Genomic DNA, 17806 nt, shown 5'->3' on the forward strand with positions numbered 1-17806 from the left:
GCATGGAGGAAACCTCTCCTAAGAGCCTCTTCCTCTCCTCCTCAAGGTCCCAGCCCATCCCTGAGCATCCACTCACCACATCGCTCCACTTTCTGGGGCTCCACATCCACAACGCAAGTGACTCGACTTTGCTCAGGAGCCTCGGTGCTGCCCTCCAGTCGGCAGGTGGGGGAACTGGGAGCATCGGCCCCTGGATCGCTCTCCTTCCTTGTTTTCCTCCGGAAGCAGGAAAATAAATTGAAGAAGGCTCTAGGAGAGAGAAAAAGGAATGGAAGGAAAGGGAACAACTGAAGCCTATTTTCCAGAATCCCCTGGATTTAAGAAAGCATAGTAAAAAAATTAGGGTTTTGGGTTGAGCTCATCACTTTTAACCTTGGTTTGGTTTTACAGGACTGGATGTGTTCCACAACCACGTGAGTTTTCAAATTTTCCTTAATTTGGAGCTTAAGTACGCCATGGGATCCTGATTTATTGGGGAGTAACCAACCCGGGCTTTTAGCGCCTATAAGGAATAAAGGTAAAAGAGCTCTGGAACAAATTTGCCCCAGTCCCCCTTTCCTAAGAGGACCACAAAGGGCTGCTCCCACCCCTGGAATCTCCCAATCCTCCGAGACGTTGGCTACACAGTGGGGAAGAGCCCAGCAGCCCTTCTGAAGACCTGCTGACCTCTTGAAAGCCATCTTCACTCAGAGAAAGTGACAGTTGGGCTGGATGGATGACATCATCAACCCAGTGGAATCCCCAGGAGATGACGGAGATCCCTCGGGATCCAATCAAAGCTCACCTTCACCTTTTCTACACCCACCAATGCCAGCCCAGATCTCTAGCAATCCACTGAGAAACCACCAAAGGCTGCCTATTTCTTACCTTTTGGCACAGGAGGCATGGCTCTTTGCTTGTAGACTGCCTCTTCACATGGAAGCTCCATTGAGCTAGCTGAGTAAGCAACTTATGCAACTCCTAGCCAGCTTCTAGTTTGATTCCCTTTGTGATTAGACGTTGGGTTTCTTTTGGTCTCAATATCTCTCTGTCTAGGGTTTGCTATTTCTGCTTAGGTGCAGAAACCTTTTTTCTGAATGCCAAAGTATTGTTAGATGATGCTGTGTTTTAGGACAGAGAGAAATTGAGAGAAAGAGAGACAGAGAGAGATAGAAAGAGAGAGAGAGAGAGAAAGAGAAAGGGAGAAGAGAAGAGAAATTCTCTCCCTGGCTTTTTAAATTTCGATATGTTTCTCAAAAGCAGTCCAGACCAGAAAAATAATTGGAAAATAGATCTAGTCGATTCTCACATTGCGTGTGTCATTTTAAGGGCAAAATTTACCCAGTTCGCACCTCCTCTTAAATTCGTTCAGTTCTCCCTAGGAAGTGCGATTCAGACTTTGAGGACTTCTACTTTACAGAGCTTTTTCTAGTTTAATACAGTTCCCCCCCCCCCTGCCCAAAGGTTTCGGTCCCTTAATAGTTCAACTTGCTGATCTTTGCCACTGACCTGTCTTTGCTCTGGCAAAATGAAGCTTTGAAGTTAATTTAGTTTCTGCAATAAACTCATGCTTCTCAGATCTTTAGGCGAATGGTGGTCTGAATTTGCCTTTGTGTCTTGAAGATCTCTGGCAAGGAATGGGGAGGTTTCCCAGAAGGTCCCGTGGAAGGCAAGACCTCGAGGGAAGGCCGGGCGGTTGGAGGGGCTTCAGAAGAGAGGAAGGGGCTCTCGGTGGGTTGGCCTGGGCTCTGTCTCTGTGCCATCTTGAATTTGGCAGAAGAGAGACCCCCCCATTAGTCTGAGTTAGTGCTGAGCGGCGACTACTAAGAAATTTCAAACCTTGTAAGACGTTATGACAAGTGCCTCAGTCTGAGTGGCAATTATGTTGAAAAGAAATGTAATGTTCTTTTGTAATGTGTATAATAAAAGTTCCATATCTACGAGTGTCTGTCATTGATAACTAAACAGAGGTTTATTTCCCAATTGCCCTCTTAATTCAAGGATGTGAACATATCTATTCCTCCTTCCTCGTTTTCCCCATAACAACAACCCTGTGAGGTGGGTCTGGCTGAGAGAGAGTGACTGGCACAAAGTCACACAGCGGGTTTCTTGCCTCAGTCAGCACTCGAACTCAGTGCCTCGTTTCCAGCCAAGTGCCTTAGCCACTACAGCAAACTGGCTCTAATACTGTCCTGGACTTTATCCTCACCCCATTTTTTCTCTTTTAGTCCAGCAGCTTCTTTCACCTTCCTGCTCACAAATCTTATTAGAGTATTTCTTGGATTTTGCATTTGATTATCCTTAGGAGAGAAGAACCTATGGCAACCCTTGAGTTGAACGCTTTAATTCTGGCAATTGTTCAGCCTTGAGATAACATACTCATTAAAGTAGATTTTCCTTCTTTTCCCTTAATTCCTCTAATTCTCCACTTTATTTCTTTTACCCTGATCCTGCATCTCAGCCAGATCCAATCAAATGTCAGTTGCCCCTTTCTGAGCTTTTGCCAGGTCGAGCTGGTTTTTCCACAGAGCTTCATCAGCCCCTGGGCTAGCGGTCTGGGCAGGCCCTGAGTCCGGAGGAGTCAAGCCTTTCCTCGGCTGATTCTTTTGTTTGGACGTCCCTGCCAAGCCCTTCCGAATCCAAGGGGCTGATTGATCCCCTTCCTCCTTTAACTCTGGTTTAAACTCCCTCTTTTTTTTAACTGAGGTGACCTTGAGGCTTTCTCCTGGCCTCAGTCAGCTTTTGTGGCCCTTGGTGAGGTGTTTTCTCCTTCGCTGCTTGGGGTCCTGGACTCTTTCCTCTCGGCCTGAATTCCTCCGCCATTTCAAAAACATCCCTCTTTAGGACCCATAGATTACATTGGCTTTAAACCCACAAATGGTTCAGCACTCTCTTTTCCTTTTGTTAAAGGAAGCCAAACTCATATGTCTCATGACATCATGTGTTGTACAAACCCAACTTTGGCCTCGTGGTGAAATCACCAGTCTACAAAGTGGGAGACTGAGAACAAGTCCCACCTTAGCCATGAAAGCTGGCTGGGTGACTTTGGGCCAGTCACTCTCAGATCAGCCCACCTGACAGGGTTGTTTTTGTGGGGAAAACAGGAGGAGGAAGGTATTTTGGCTTTGTTTGCTGTCTTGAGTTATTTGTAAAAGTAATAAAGGTGGGATATAAACAAACAAGCCCAGGAAATTAGGTCAGAGGAGGAGAGCGTGTTTGATTAAGGGTGGAGAACTTCCCAGTAGCTTTTAATACTAATAATTACAGAAAGATACAGACTTTAATAATGCTGTCCACTTTCTTATTTTTGTTTTTACTACTTGCTAGTCTGTCACAATTGCTTGTATATTCTTGGAATAGTAATAGCACTAAGACTTCTATACCATTTCACAGTGCTTTGCAGCCCTCTGTAAGGAGTTTACAGAATCAGCATAATCCCTCTAACAATCTGGGTCCTCAATTTACTGACCACGGAAGGAAGGAAAGCTGAGTCAACCTTGAGCCTGTGAGCATCGAACCACTGGCAGTCAGCATAATTAGTCTGCAATACTACATTTTAACCGCTGTTGCTCCCCAGCTCTTAACAGGAATAGGAATTGTTCCTTTGATCCTCATTAAATTGTTTACCTGAAAATTCCGTATTATTAAATACTATGTTTGAAAAGGCAGTGTATTTTACAAATCAGACCCATATCATAGAATAGAAAGTAGTAAGGTTGGAAGGAACTTGGAGGTCTTTTAGCTCAACTCCCTGCCCATGGCAGGAGATTCTATACTATTCTGGACTTTCTCTTGGCTTGATGGGATCATAAAAGAATGAGACTTCCGGTTTTGTCGCTGACAGGACCGATGGAAGCCAGCACTCTGGCTTCCCAGTCCTGTTTCGCTTTGCCCAGCAACCCTTAAAGGCTCGGAAAGTTGCCCTGGATGGGCAATGAAGGAGAGACACTCCAGGAGCTCAGATCAGGTGGTGGCCGATCGGAGCAGACTGAAGAACCCCTCTGAAAGAGCGGAAGAAAGGCTGCCGGGTAAGCCAAGGCAGCCCAAGTCATCCCCAGCTGGAAGGAAAGCACCGCAAAACAGCTGGCTGTCAACAGTGTGCTGAGGCTGCGTGATCTAGAGTTTTGTTTCCTTCTCCTTGTGGATTATAAAACGTTGAGCCCCTGATGCAAAAGAGCTGAAAAGCAAAGAAATCCTGGATATAAAGGCGCAATTTGAAACTCAAAACCAAATGATTATCAAAAATGAAGAAAGAATTGAGAAAATGGAAGATAAATCAGAGGACATTGATTAAAAAGATGGAAATGTTATTATAAGAAAATGAAAAACTAGAACAAGCAAACCAAGACCTAGAGGGGACAATCAAGATTCTGGAAATGGAGAAAGCAGAACACTACTTGAGATTTCAAAATATCCCTGAGGATAGAGAAGAAAACATAGCAGTGGTGATCACTGATCTCCTGGCAGAGGCTCTGAAGGCAGACAAGAGTAGAAATCCAAATGGAGATTGATGAAATATTTCACATGAACTCAAGCTATGCAAGAAAAAATAGATACCAAGAGAAGTACATGTAAGGTTTATAAAGAAAAAAACAAGGACTGGATTCAATCTGGAAAGCAGAGGATTTCAAGGCAAGGAATAGAGCAATTTGAGATGAAAGAGTGAAACAACAACAAGGGGAGAGTAAGGAACAGAAGCAAATGGAAGAGACGACTCAAGGAGCAACTGCACAAACAGGAGAACAGAAAGAGAAAGATGAACAAGAGGGTGAAGGTGAAGGAACCGCCAGAGAACAGAGGATTATGAGATCCACTAGACATCAATATAAATAATGGAAATGGAAATGGAGAAAGAAAATGGAATTTTTCCAGTGAATGTAAATGGACTAAACTCCCCATCAAAAAGAAATAAACTTTTCAGGAAATTATAGAAATTGAACATAGACATAATTTGTTTGCAAGAGACACATATAAAAGAACAGCATCATAAATTATTGGAATGTTCAAAAATTGGGAAACTTTATTACACATCAGCACACCAGAAAAAAGAGGAGTTGCTGTAAACATCAAAGCGACAATAGATTCTAAATTGGTATACTCAGATAAAGAAGGAAGAATCGTAATGGTAGAAATATATCTGCACCAAAAGCAAATATTGTTAGTGGCAATTTATGCACCAAATAACAATCAAGAAGAATTTTTTCAAAGCCTACATAGAACAATAACAGAAATGGAGTACCAAAATATCTGTTTAGTAGGAGATTTTAATGTGACAGTAGATGAAACAATTGATTATAAAAGCAACAAAACAGGAAAAACTGGAAGAAGACGATTACCCAGGACATTTTCTGATATGGCAGAGGAAATTGGAATGCAAGACATCTGGAGGGAAATCAGTCCACAAAAATTACAATATACTTTTTACTCAAACAGTCAAAAATCCTGGTCAAGAATTGATATGATTTGGATGACGTCCAATTGAGGATGAATATACAGGACACTGAGATAGAAATAGGAACATGGGCAGACCATAATCCCCTAAAAGCGATATGGAAAGGAATACAAAAAAGACCAAGATGGACTTTAAATCAATCTATATTAAAAGAAAGAGAATTTATAGAGCTAGCGAAAAAAGAAATGGAATTCTTTTTTAAAGAAAATAAAAAAGAAGATACAACATTACAAAATGTATGGGATACCGCCAAAGCATACTGTACTTTAGAGGCATAGCTATAATGTATATGGCAAAGAAAAATAAACAAGAGAAGACAACAATAGGTACTATTAAAAGAAAAATTTGGAAAGCTAGAATCAGAATTGCAAAAAAAAAAATCCACAGAAAAAGACTTTGAAAAAAGAAATGGACATAATAAAACACAAATTAAACCTCTTGAACTCAGAAAAAGTGGTAGATCAGATAAAGAGAGCAAAACAATTTTTTTTTGAAAATGCCAATAAACCAGGAAGATGCTGTAGGACACTAGCAAAAACAGGTTATTGAGGAAACAGTTTCAAAATCAAGTAGCCTTTTAAAAAAAAATCCCATTGGCTCTTCTGTTAGCGGTAGCAAATCTGGGTAGTAAAAGTCCAGATGAATGCTAGGTGGAAGAAATGTGTTAAAATAGTTTTCTATAATTGCCTTCTGCCATCTTGTGGTCATCCAGATTTCTCAGCCTGAATAACGGTAGTTGTGACTTGTGTCACCTATAAAAAACAAGTTATTCCACCATTACAACTACCATCTTGTCTTTTCTGATGGCTTTATTTTCCTTTTTCCCAATATAACTTTCTTTTCTAGGTACTCACAAATCCCCCACTTGATTATCTTTTGCAGGATTTTCCCAGATGTTTTTATCAAACTGATTGGCCTATATTTTCCTGGATCCATTTTTCCCTTTTTTGTACAGGGAAACCACATCAGCAATTTTCTAGTCATGACACAAGAGCTTTGAAATATCTTTCATTCAGTGGCTTCGAAATATCATCTGCCAGTTTCTTCAGAACCCCAGGGTATAAATCATCTGGTCTAGGCGATTTGCACAGATGTTGTTATAGCACCATTTTGAAATTGATGCTTATAATTGGTGTTTATAATCTGCATCATTTTGTTGTATTTTTCATTCCTTTTCATAAATCAAACATTTTTTTAATTGGCTGTCCCATAGTTTCAATCTCTATAGACCAAGAAAATCATCAGTAAAGTTAGATTTTTTTTTATTACATATGTGAAGAAAGTAGAAATATTTTTTATAAACATATAACCTACACATCTGTATGAGAGTGAATATCGGCTCCAACATCATCGGCTAATTGTGTTAAACTGTGAGTAATACTGGCCAGAAGGAAAATTTGTATATACTTCTTCATTCATATATGCTTGTCTGAAAGGAAAAAAAAAGTTGATGCATGTTAATCGTTGGAAGTGTCTAAATATTAGATTGCTTATTCTCAGTATCAGCAGGACATCAATTTTAATGTTTTTTTTTTACAAACGGGCTAAAGAAATGAGAATGCCAGTTTGGTGAAATGGGTAAGAGATGAGGCTAGAAACCACTTAGGCATAAAGCCAACTAAGTGACTTGGGCCAGTCACTCTTTCCCAGCACCAGGAAGGAAGCAAACCATTTAAAAAAAACAACTTGCCAATAAAACTGCAAGATATAACACTAGAACAGGGGTAGGCAACCTTGGCTCTTTTATGACTCGTGGACTTCAACTCCCAGAATTCCTGAGCCAGCCACGCTGAGAGGAAAGGGAGAGGTTTCCATGCTGAGCCATGGTGGCTCAGGAATTCTGGGAGTTGAAGTCCACGAGTCAGAAAAGAGCCAAGGCTGCCTACCCCTGCAGTAGAAAAAAGTGTCTTTTGAAATAAGTTGACATCAGTGGTGTTTGCTGAGGGCAGTCAGAAAAGGCAAGATGATGGACATGACAGCATCATTGAAGCCCCACCCCTTTCTACATGCATGCACATGAGATCCAACTCATTAGATTAAACAATGTGTAGGATTAGCCTTAATGTATAGAATGCAGAGGTCAGAGCAGGGCTATCTGGCAGGCTGGAAAGCTGTTGAAAATTACATTATTCTGCTGCTCCACTGGTCAAAGCTACCAGGCCTAAAGCATCCAGAAGCATCACATACACGTGCTTGCCGGAAGCAGATGCTAATGCTGTCAAGCCCCACGTCTGCCCCAGGGAGTTTCTGGGCTCATCTTGGGCTAGAACAAAGTGGGCATCCTGAAAAGTGTCTTACTTATTTTTCTGCTCCTGGGATAGCTGTGTGTTAAAATTATCTAACGTTCTCCGCAGGTCCCGATTCTGACGTTGCTGATGACGCTCATAGAGCAATTCGGCTCTGGCCTCCTGAATCCGCTTTCGGTCCCATTCTATGTTTTTCTGGTGTTCCTCTTCATCTAACCTCTGCATGAGGACCAGAAAGTTGGTTTATAGTCAGCAAACAAACACCTCCACCCCCCACCCACCCATTCCCATCTTTCTTTGCTGCTAATAGCTTTCAACAGGTGGGCTGCTAATGATCCTGGCTACTAATGGAGGAGGAGGAGGAGGAGAGAAAGAGAAAGATCTTGACTTTTTTTTTTAACCACACCATGCAGAATTCCAGGTTGTTATTCCACAATGCTATTCCTTTAAAAAAAAGGGATGCGGTGGCTCAGTGGGTTAGGACGCTGAGCTTGTCGATCAGAAGGCCGGCAGTTTGGCGGGTTGAATCCCGAGTGCCGCGTAGTAGAGTGAGTGCCTGTTACTTGTCCCAGCTTCTTCCAACCTAGCAGTTCGAAAGCACGTAAAAAAAAATGCAAGTAGAAAAATAGGAACCACTACAGTGGGAAGGTAACAGCGTTCCGTGCGCCTTTGGCATCTAGTCATGCCGGCCACATGACCACGGAGATGTCCTCGGACAAGTGCTGGCTCTTCGGCTTTGAGCACCGGCCCCTAGAGTCAGAAACGACTAGCACGCAGAAACAACTTATTTCTTTAAAGCAGCAGCTCCCAGCCTTTTCTATACCCCTTACCCCTAGAGCGCTTCTGATATATTCTAGTACCCCTTACAAATGTTCGAAATAACGGCAACAAAGTATGCATAATTTTGAAAACCCAAGTTTTCCCACCCACAAGGGGTGTGAGCACACACACACACACACACACACACACACAGGTTGGGAACCCCTGCTTTAAAGGGAGTACCAGCTTCTCCAGCACTTGTTGCAGTTGAATATCCCGGATTTCTTTCAGCTGAGCTTGGCTCATTCCTTTCCATCGATCTGTGATGATACCATTTGGTCCAAATGAACTGACAGCTTGCTGTGGGTTTTCAGTCAACAGATCCCCCTGAAGTTGGTTCAAAATCTCCCTCTCTTTTGCTTCTTTTTCTTGCTGTTTTTCGAGTCTTCTCTTACGCTCAGACTCAGCAGCCTTAAAAAAAGAAATAAAAAAAAATCACAGCAATGTTTACAAAGTGAGAGAGGGTTTGTCCTCACCAGATGGCAAATTCAGCAACTGTTTGTTTTGTAGGATTCCTGGTAGGGTATAAAGACTGGATAAGATAAAGAGAAAAGGGGAAAGAAAGAAAAAAGCGAATAAGGAGAGAGTGCAAAGTCTTTTAAAACCCTTCTCTCATTCTGACTGTCAACGCTGCTAACATCAAATGTTATTGCTTGACAAGAGATGAAGAAGTAGCCATTTCATATGTTAAACTTGTGTATTGCTTTAAGAAATTTAGTTTAAGGTTGGGAGGGGGGACGAGTAGGATTGCACCTTTCAAGGCCATCTCTAACTAGAGAAGATAAGACCTTGGCGTTCTAACGGAAGGGAAACTGATCCTTTAAATTAATTGGAGAATATGATTAATGACAAAATTAGAAAGGTGGAGAATTGTGTTTTAATATATTGTGCAAGGGGCGGAGATTTCAGATTCCAGCTTCCTTCGAGCAAGCATCTGCTGGTATATTAGGCTAATAAACGACTTTTAAGGTAAACAATGCCTCAGAGTCACTTGAAAAGCCCATACGTCGGGAAACGTGACACTGACACCTTAAAAATTAGAACTTGGTGGGTACCCAAGACTTTTGGCACGAGAACGGACCAAACAAATTTCACGATGTCGTCACCCGCTGGGAAACTCGGTTTTGGGGGCCACTTGTAAATACATTGGTGTGTCCGTTAAAAGTCGTTGGCACTGTTTGAAATTGTTCTGCCAGCAGCAAGATCTGACTGCCGGCACAGCGACGGATTTGACTGCAAATCAGGGCTGTTTCCAAAGGAGGCAAAGGAGGAGAGGTCCCAGGGCTTGTGGAGTGAAGGAACTGGATGAGGCTGTTGGCAGGCCCAGAGGAAAGGAGAGAGGCTTTTGGAGGAGTTGGAGGCGGCAGAAGCAGAGTGCCCCTTTAAGGAAAAGGTGGAAGAGACAGGATCAGAAAAAGAAAAGGAGGCGAGGAGGTTGCCGTGCAGGAATACAAGCGAATTTGAGGGCTAATCCACCTGGAGCTTCGTTTCCATCTGTCCTGTTTGCCATCGTTCACTCCCTAGAGACTAAAACGGACAATCTGAAACTTGAGTTGGCCACAAACAAGGAGCCTATATCGGAGGCGGTGACCCTTTGGGAGCTGTATGCAACAAAATTTCATTTTGATGTATGCCGATGGATGTGCGTTTAAAGTGACAATAAAGTTATTATTATTATTATTATTATTATTATTATTATTATTATTATTATTATTATTATTATTATTATTATTATTATTATTATTATTATTATTATTATTATTATTATTATTATTAAGAAAGGCTTAGTGCTAATCACTGTTAAGTTCCTTTCCAACAAACCTGCCCCAAATAATGCACCAACCACAACTTGGATAGCTTATAATTTCCCTCTTCTTTTTGATCTCGGCAGACACATCCGGGAAGAATATCTTGAAGCAGCCACGTCGAGCTTGCAAAAGACGTGCCTCCTGCAGTCCTTTAGAAGGATCTAGATCAGCATCTATCCATATCTTTCCACACACCTATGATTAACCATATATTCTGCAGCACTTTAAGGTACCGGTAATTGATATCCTAGGAAGCTTTTGTGATTGATAGAGAACTAGTGCCAGGACCTCCCCAGTCCTAATCCAACATCTTCTCCATAATGGCACCCTAAATACACACAAACACACACCACCTCATTTTAACCTATCAACAATCCTACACACTACACTGACTTAAGAAAGTGAGTCACTTATACCCAAAATCACCCAGTAAATTTCCATGGCTGAAGATGAAGTAAAACCTATCCCACTACACTAGTAGCTTGCTTTTTTTTCCAAAAGAGGATGAGAATTATTAGATTGCCACTGAACTATATGCTCAGTCTGAGCTGAGAAGATATGCCGGACCGTGGTTAAGAGAAGATGCCTTATAACAAGCCATCATTCTATATTCCGGTTTAAACTCTCCTCTTTAATTGCAAGTTTCCTGTGATCTGGATTGAGATGGATTCCCTGTGGAGGGTATCTGGAGGAGGTCAAAAAAGTCAAGATAACGGCTGTGGTTTTTTTTATCCCCATTCTCTCCAGATGTCCCACCCCTCCCAGCAACATCGCCAAGAGCCGAGAAATGCATTTTGACACCAAAGCCAATTCCTTTACTGCTTATTCAGATAATTTATTCAGGCATCCCCTTTTTTAATCGAGCTTGAGATGCAACTTACTAGAGGAGTTTTTAGGAAGCAATTATTTGTAGAAACCAAATCTTGCTGTTCTCTTCTAGTTAACCACTCTGACACAGAGATATACAATTAATTGACTTGTTTCTACTATTGAAGCAGAAATATGATTAATAATTAGCCAGTTTAATTAAAACAATGAAGAACTCGCTCTCCCCAGAACGGTTGGTACAAAGCTCTTGGAAAATTAACAAGGGAACAAATCTTTTGCCTTGTTTGTAATCTATTGCTCTTACAGATAGAGATTATCCCTAGTTATCACAGCTACTGAACAGTATTAACATAATCAGGCCACAAATTACTGAGATCATTGCACACATGATGCAAAGTATAATTTATACTGACATCCTGATCTAGGTGATGTCCTTTGTCCTCTCACAGTCTGCCCATGAGTTCACTGATGGATTTATACCTCCTTCCAAGCCAGGGGTCTTCAAACTTGGCCCTTTTATGACTTGTGTACTTCAACTCCCAAAACTCCTCAGCCAGCATGCCTGGCTGAGGAGTTCTGGGAGCTGAAGTCCACAAGTCATAAAAGGGCCAAGTTTGAAGACCCCTGTTCCAAGCCATGAAACAAACCACAAGGATTAACAAGCAAGTACTATGCCTTCAGTTCGGTGAGTAACACTCAATCCACTGGAGGGGTTCAAAATATGCAGAGACACAAAACAGTCCAGTTTCCTTCCCTTGCTTAGGACAAGGCTTAATCAGAAACGAGCATTGTGTTGAGCGCTCAGCATGGCATCCAAGACAGGGCAGGGAGAGCCACAAATGACAAGGTGAAAATTACTGCCAACCCAACTGTGAGATCATGCCAGAACTACTGCTGCATGGGCATTGCATATTCAGATCTGGGAACTATCATTCATAAAAGTAGAGGGGTGATAGTAGGCTTTGAAGATTGGACTGGATGCTGGGTTTTAAGTATAGTTTTCAAGTTTGAATGATGTAAATTCAAAATGCGCTCCAAAATTAAGTTAAGCTTTTGGAGGAATTCTATATATGTTATTACCCATCCAACTCCAATGGAAGCTTAAACTCCTTGGAGAATTAGAAGAATATAAATGAATATTGTATATCTGATAAAGCAGTAGACAGATATAGATATATAGATATATCTGCTTTATCAGATACACAATATTATCTACAGTATTTAAGTAATAGTAACCGATTTTGCTTTACCAGGGCTTTATTGAATTCTGTAGTAGTGATACAAATTGCTCGTCTGGTTTCCTCATCTGCTCTTTGGAGATTCATAGCCTTTTCATCAAGCTCCAGTCTCTGCTGCTTATAGAGTTCATCTATAAATCGAAACAATTCCGTTATGTTACAAATGCCATGTAGTAAATCACTGCCCCCCCCTCCAAAAGCAATAGCAATAGCACTTAGTCTTATACTCCACTCCACGCTGCTTTGCAACATTCCCTGAGCAGTTTACAATGTTGAATCCTCATTTTACCAATCTCAGAAGGTAAAATGAGCCCCATCCGAATTGAGCTCCAGGCTGTGGGCAGAATTAGCTTGCAATACTGCATTCTAAACACTGTGCCACCACAACTCCTGTTTCTTCAAATCTTGGTTCTTTAGCCCAAGTTCCCAGCTTCTGTCCCTCCTCCATTCTTCAAGTGTTTTCCCTTTACCAGAGACAAATTCTATGTTTTCAGTTCTTGCAGTGTTTCCTATTAAGGTCCAATGGAGAAGAATGTGGCTAATATCTACCATTTTTCTTGTATTTGAATTTGAGCTTGACGCAAGGATGGACAGCTCCACATTCTTGACGCAAGGATGCACTTTGGTTGCTGACCCTGGTTATTTTTGTTTCAAAGTGGATTTTGACAGGTTTTTTTATTTTTGTATATTGGTTTTTAACTTGTTTTTTTTAAAAAGAATGTTGCCTTTAACTGTGGTGAGCCACCTAGAGTTACTAAAGTGGAATGGGCAGCAATGCAAATCAAATAAATACATTTCATATATGCTTTGCCTATCAAATTAGGAATATGGCATCTTGAAAAGGGCCCTTCTATCAACTTCAGCAACTCAACAAATGTGCAGTGGTGTCAGGACCCACCCCAATCCATGTCTTAGGAAAACAAAAAACTCTTGGAGTCAGTTCTAGTCCAAAAGGAATTTTTACCAGGACATGCTTGGTTGTGGAAATACAAGACAGGACTTGGTAATGTTTTACAGACTGAAACTTTATAAAGAGTTCCCGGTTCAACCCCCCTTCCCTCAACCCCATTTGGTCAGCCCCCCATCATTTTACTTCGTGTCATCCCTTTCGTGGGAAAAAGGGAACTTCGAATCTTTATGGTTATTGCCTTCTTCCTTTACAGATTCAAATGGAAACACAGGCCAGATACCTTCTTCCCTAACCCTCCCCTTTGTTCCCCCAGTTCAAAAGGTTTCCCTTGGTCTTTGAAATAACCTAAGGCAGGCTGAATCCACATGCGCTCCTCCTTCCTCGGGAGATGGCAGAATCCATGGGGGGGGGAATAATGTTTTAAACATACATTTATGAATGTGATATAAATGGATTCTGACAGTGGGAGAGTAATCTCTTATATAGACAGTCCTTTGGTCATTTAGGATTTTAAAGTATTGACAGATTAATTTACGCCTGCAAAACAGCCACGCCAGTTTTTCAAAACAGGCATCAGTGGTTTTCAAAGTAGACAACCTTAAGATGTGTGGACTACTTAATCTTTTAAATCATAACAGTAACTATGAGTGAGAAACAAGGTCCCTCAACACCCAAAGTGGTAAAGGGGGAAGTAAAGAAGAAGAGAAATCACATCATGGCACTCTTTTCAAAATTTGGCAGATGACAACTGTTAAGCTAATTCCCTATTGCAGATTCAATCATACCTGCATATTTTTTATCTGCAAGCGCTTTCTGCTTTTCCTCTTCTTGCTGCAATAGCCATTCTCTGGTTTGCTCTTGCTGGAACCTCCATCTATTCTTACTGTTTAAATCTTCTCCCATGAACTTCTGCAAGCTGGATATGGTACAGCGTGGATCACTGTCAGCAAGGTGAGCAGCAGTATCTTTCTGGAGGTGTTGTGGGTCAAAGAGGTCATATTCACGCGCTGTTTCTGGCTTCTGATAATTTTGACGAAATTCGTTCATAGCTTTGTTTAGAATTTGAGTATCTCTTTTCTTTCGTTCGTCTAACAGACAGAGGATCTTATCATTTTGTTTCATCTCTGCAGCTATATTTAGAAGGGGGAAAAATGCTGTGATTCCAATCCTTAAAAAATACATTTTTTGTGAAGTTAAATAGCATGAGGACCCAGATTGTTGGGGGCAATTAAGCTGACTTTGTAATAATGCCGCTTGGGGGGTGTGTGAAAGCCCTAATAAGCAGGCATATACATAGAATGAAGGCTACTGCTAAGCTTGTAAGCCGCCCTGAGTCTTCGGAGAAGGGCAGGATATAAATGGAATTAAAATAAAAAAATAAATAAATGTTGCATGGCTAAGGTTTATTGTCCCAATCCAAATAAGATCAGTGCTCTCTTTTACCTGTTCAGATTATACATTCAAGCACTTTATCTCCATGCGAAAAAGTTCATAGTTACAGGCAGTCCACAACTTTATGACCTCAGTTGGGACCAGAATTTCCATTGCTAAGCAAGAGAGCTGTTAAATAAATTGCATCTAATTTTATGACCTTGTTTGCCATGGTTGTTAAACAATCACTGTAGTTGTGAAATTGTAAAACATGCAGTTGTTAAGCTTCCTATAGTGACTTTGCTTGCTGGAAAGGTCCCAAATGGCCTGGGATGTTGCAACCATTATAAATAAACAAAATCTGATCACATGACCATGGGGATGCTGCAATGGTCGTAAGTGTGAGGTGTCACTTTTTTCAGTGACATTATAACTTGGAATGGTCACTAACAAAAATAGATATAAAAATTGCAGACTACCTATATTTTGAAATATCCCTTTAAAAGAATGTTGCACAGGGGCACTTCTATAACCTAACATCCACACCAATAAAATTCCTCATAGCTCACAACGGTCTTTAATCGTACTTATTGCAGCTCGATTAAGCCCAGAATAACTAATGTTTCAACCATCTGTATCCCTGTCTTGCAGTCCTATCTTAATATGTGCTGGGGGAAAAACTAGTTGAGTGAAAAAAATCCTCAAGACTGGGACAAATACACTGAGATGCTCTGGAAAAAGGGAGATGTATGTGATGGAAGTTCTCACCAAGATGTCCAAACCCAAACCTTGCAGAGTTCAAGCATCTTATGATTTACAACTATCTTACTTGCCCAAGGAAAACCTCAGGTCAGTGGATGCCGGGACAGGAATGGAATAAAAGTTTTATGGTAGAAGGGCTGAAGGAGAACTCATTTTTATAGCCATCAGACAAATGATTGTTTTTTTAAAAAATGATATGATATATACCAATTGAATCATCATGGGCCCTCTGGACTGCTTCTTGAATCTTCTTGTCTTTTACTTGGGTGTCCAGAGCTTCCTTGTCAATCTGTGGTAGACATGAAGAAAAACCTGGTTCAGATTTCATACCAAACAAGATAACCCCAGAAGAGGAAATTTCCCAAAATAAGCTCAGCTTTAACTGCTATTTTCAGGAAACAAAAAGCTGAGACAAATAAAGGCAACAAAATATTATTCTAGTCTTCATGGATGAATTAAAACTAAATAAATCACTAGAATTACATTGCATCCCATTAAATAGAGTTTTAAAACTCTCAAATACAGAACTATTAAACTTGTAATTCAGTTATGTCACATATCTTTAAGACTGTCCTTTGGATGTATGTCATGTGCAAAGGGTTGCACTCAATTGTGTACTGTAAAATTATTCCAAATAATTATTTGGGCATCGTCTGTTTCTGGGTAGGAAAACTTTCCTCTTTTCTCCTTTTGCGTATAAAATAAAGAGAATTTTTTTTAAAAAAATGCATGAAGTCACACAACTGGCGTTGAAAAAACTATCCCAATACTAGTTGGTGCCAAAGAATTAAATTTAAATGACAGTCAAGAAATCTAAACAATTACAGAACTTCCTACCCCGATAGTCCTGACTCGGGCATCAAAGATCCGGCTTTGCCTTTGCAGCTCCCGGTAGCGCCTCCGCTCCCGTGCCGCTGCCTCGGCCCGGGAGTGCAGAGCCATAGCCGGCCAGAGCAGTCCTGCGGAAGCAGGGAGGATGAAAGAAGATGCTTCGCGCCGGGGAAGGTATCTAGGACGCGCAGCATCCCCGGCGCCTAGCAACGGTCTCCACAACTCACGAGTTGCTAAGGAAATGAGCCAAAGCTCTTCCGCTCGAACATGGTTCGAGCTATCGAGGCTCTCTTGCCCGCAGTTGCCGTCAAGAATAAAGATTAAGCGATTGCTAGAGTGGCCACAACATCCCACCGTCAGGAGTTTAGAACGGAGGCAAGGACCCCACCCCCTTAGGGCGGGGCAACGCCTCGGAAGGCGGAGCGCGGCCGGGGGGGGGGGAAAGCCTTCCCTTTCAAGTCTCGCGAGATATCCTTTCCCCTCAAGAATAGCGCGGACTCGGCCGAATTGGCGGGAAGGGAGCTTGTTACGCTGTGAGGGCAGAGAGTCGAGGTCTCTGTATTAATTGTCTAACCTTCTGTATAAGCTCTTATATCGTTCATCGCGGGTCTCTGGAAAGGGAATATAGTCTTGTGGTCGCCGCTCGTTATTTTGCACATTTCAAGCGCTCGTCCTGCCCGGTTAGGCGCGGTAATACCTCAGATGAAATTCCCAACCGCGCGGTTCTTCGTCCATATTTTGTTTCCTTCCCAGCATTTTTTTTAATTTCTCCCCCCCACACACACACTTGAGGGCAAGCTGCGTTGAATCCAGTTGACATAAATACCGAAGTGACGCGTTGAAGTGTTAAAAAAAATATTGGGTGCTCTTTGAGGAACCAGGTTACCCCTCCAGAGGTGTCCTCAAAATGCTGATATTTCATCCCTTCTAGAAGGGATTATATAATTGGAGGAAATGAATGCCCATGGTCAAGAGTAATGTTTCTATAAAGGCAAGGGGCAGCTTAAAAACGGAGATAATGGGTCCACCAGTTTTGGCTAGTCTGCACTCGGATTAATTTTAAAATATGTGGACCTTTCCTTAGTAATTACTGCTTAAAGACGTGTGTATGTGTATGTATGTGTATATATATATATATATATTATGTATGTATGTATATATATATCAGCCTCCCTAATTCTTTATTAGCAATTTGAATAATTTACACAAATAATGAACTGTCGCAAGTTGTGACTATAGCCTGCGGATAGCCTTGGGATAGGCTGAAACAGGAAAGAATTAACTAGCAAGGTATTCAAAAGACTTGATAAATACTTAACATATATGTATGTATGTGTCTGTGTATATGTATGTATGTGTGTGTATGTGTGTGTGTGTGTATATATATATATATATATATATATATATATATATATATATATATACATACACATACATATACAGGGACGCGGTGGCTCAGTGGGTTAGGACGCTGAGCTTGTCGATCGGAAGGTCGGCAGTTTGGCGGGTCGAATCCTGAGTGCCACGTAACAGAGTGAGCGCCTGTTACTCGTCCCAGCTTC

At 41.4% G+C, this 17806-nt stretch overlaps 1 protein-coding gene across 1 annotated transcript; it reads right to left on the reverse strand.

Annotated features, from left to right (window-relative positions):
* Positions 1-6692: 6692 nt before the first annotated feature.
* On the reverse strand, positions 6693-16538 carry RIBC2 (RIB43A domain with coiled-coils 2). Its single transcript, XM_081330587.1, has 7 exons — positions 16251-16538; positions 15621-15702; positions 14066-14410; positions 12383-12501; positions 8680-8907; positions 7730-7896; positions 6693-6860 (listed from the first exon to the last, which is right to left on the reverse strand). The coding sequence occupies exons 1-7, from the start codon at positions 16353-16355 to the stop codon at positions 6779-6781; spliced, it is 1128 nt and encodes a 375-aa protein (XP_081186713.1). The 5' UTR covers positions 16356-16538; the 3' UTR covers positions 6693-6778.
* Positions 16539-17806: the final 1268 nt, after the last annotated feature.

Source organism: Vipera berus, assembly GCF_964194415.1.
Source record: "Vipera berus genome assembly, chromosome: 6".
In the NCBI taxonomy this organism is placed as follows: Eukaryota; Metazoa; Chordata; class Lepidosauria; order Squamata; family Viperidae; genus Vipera; species Vipera berus.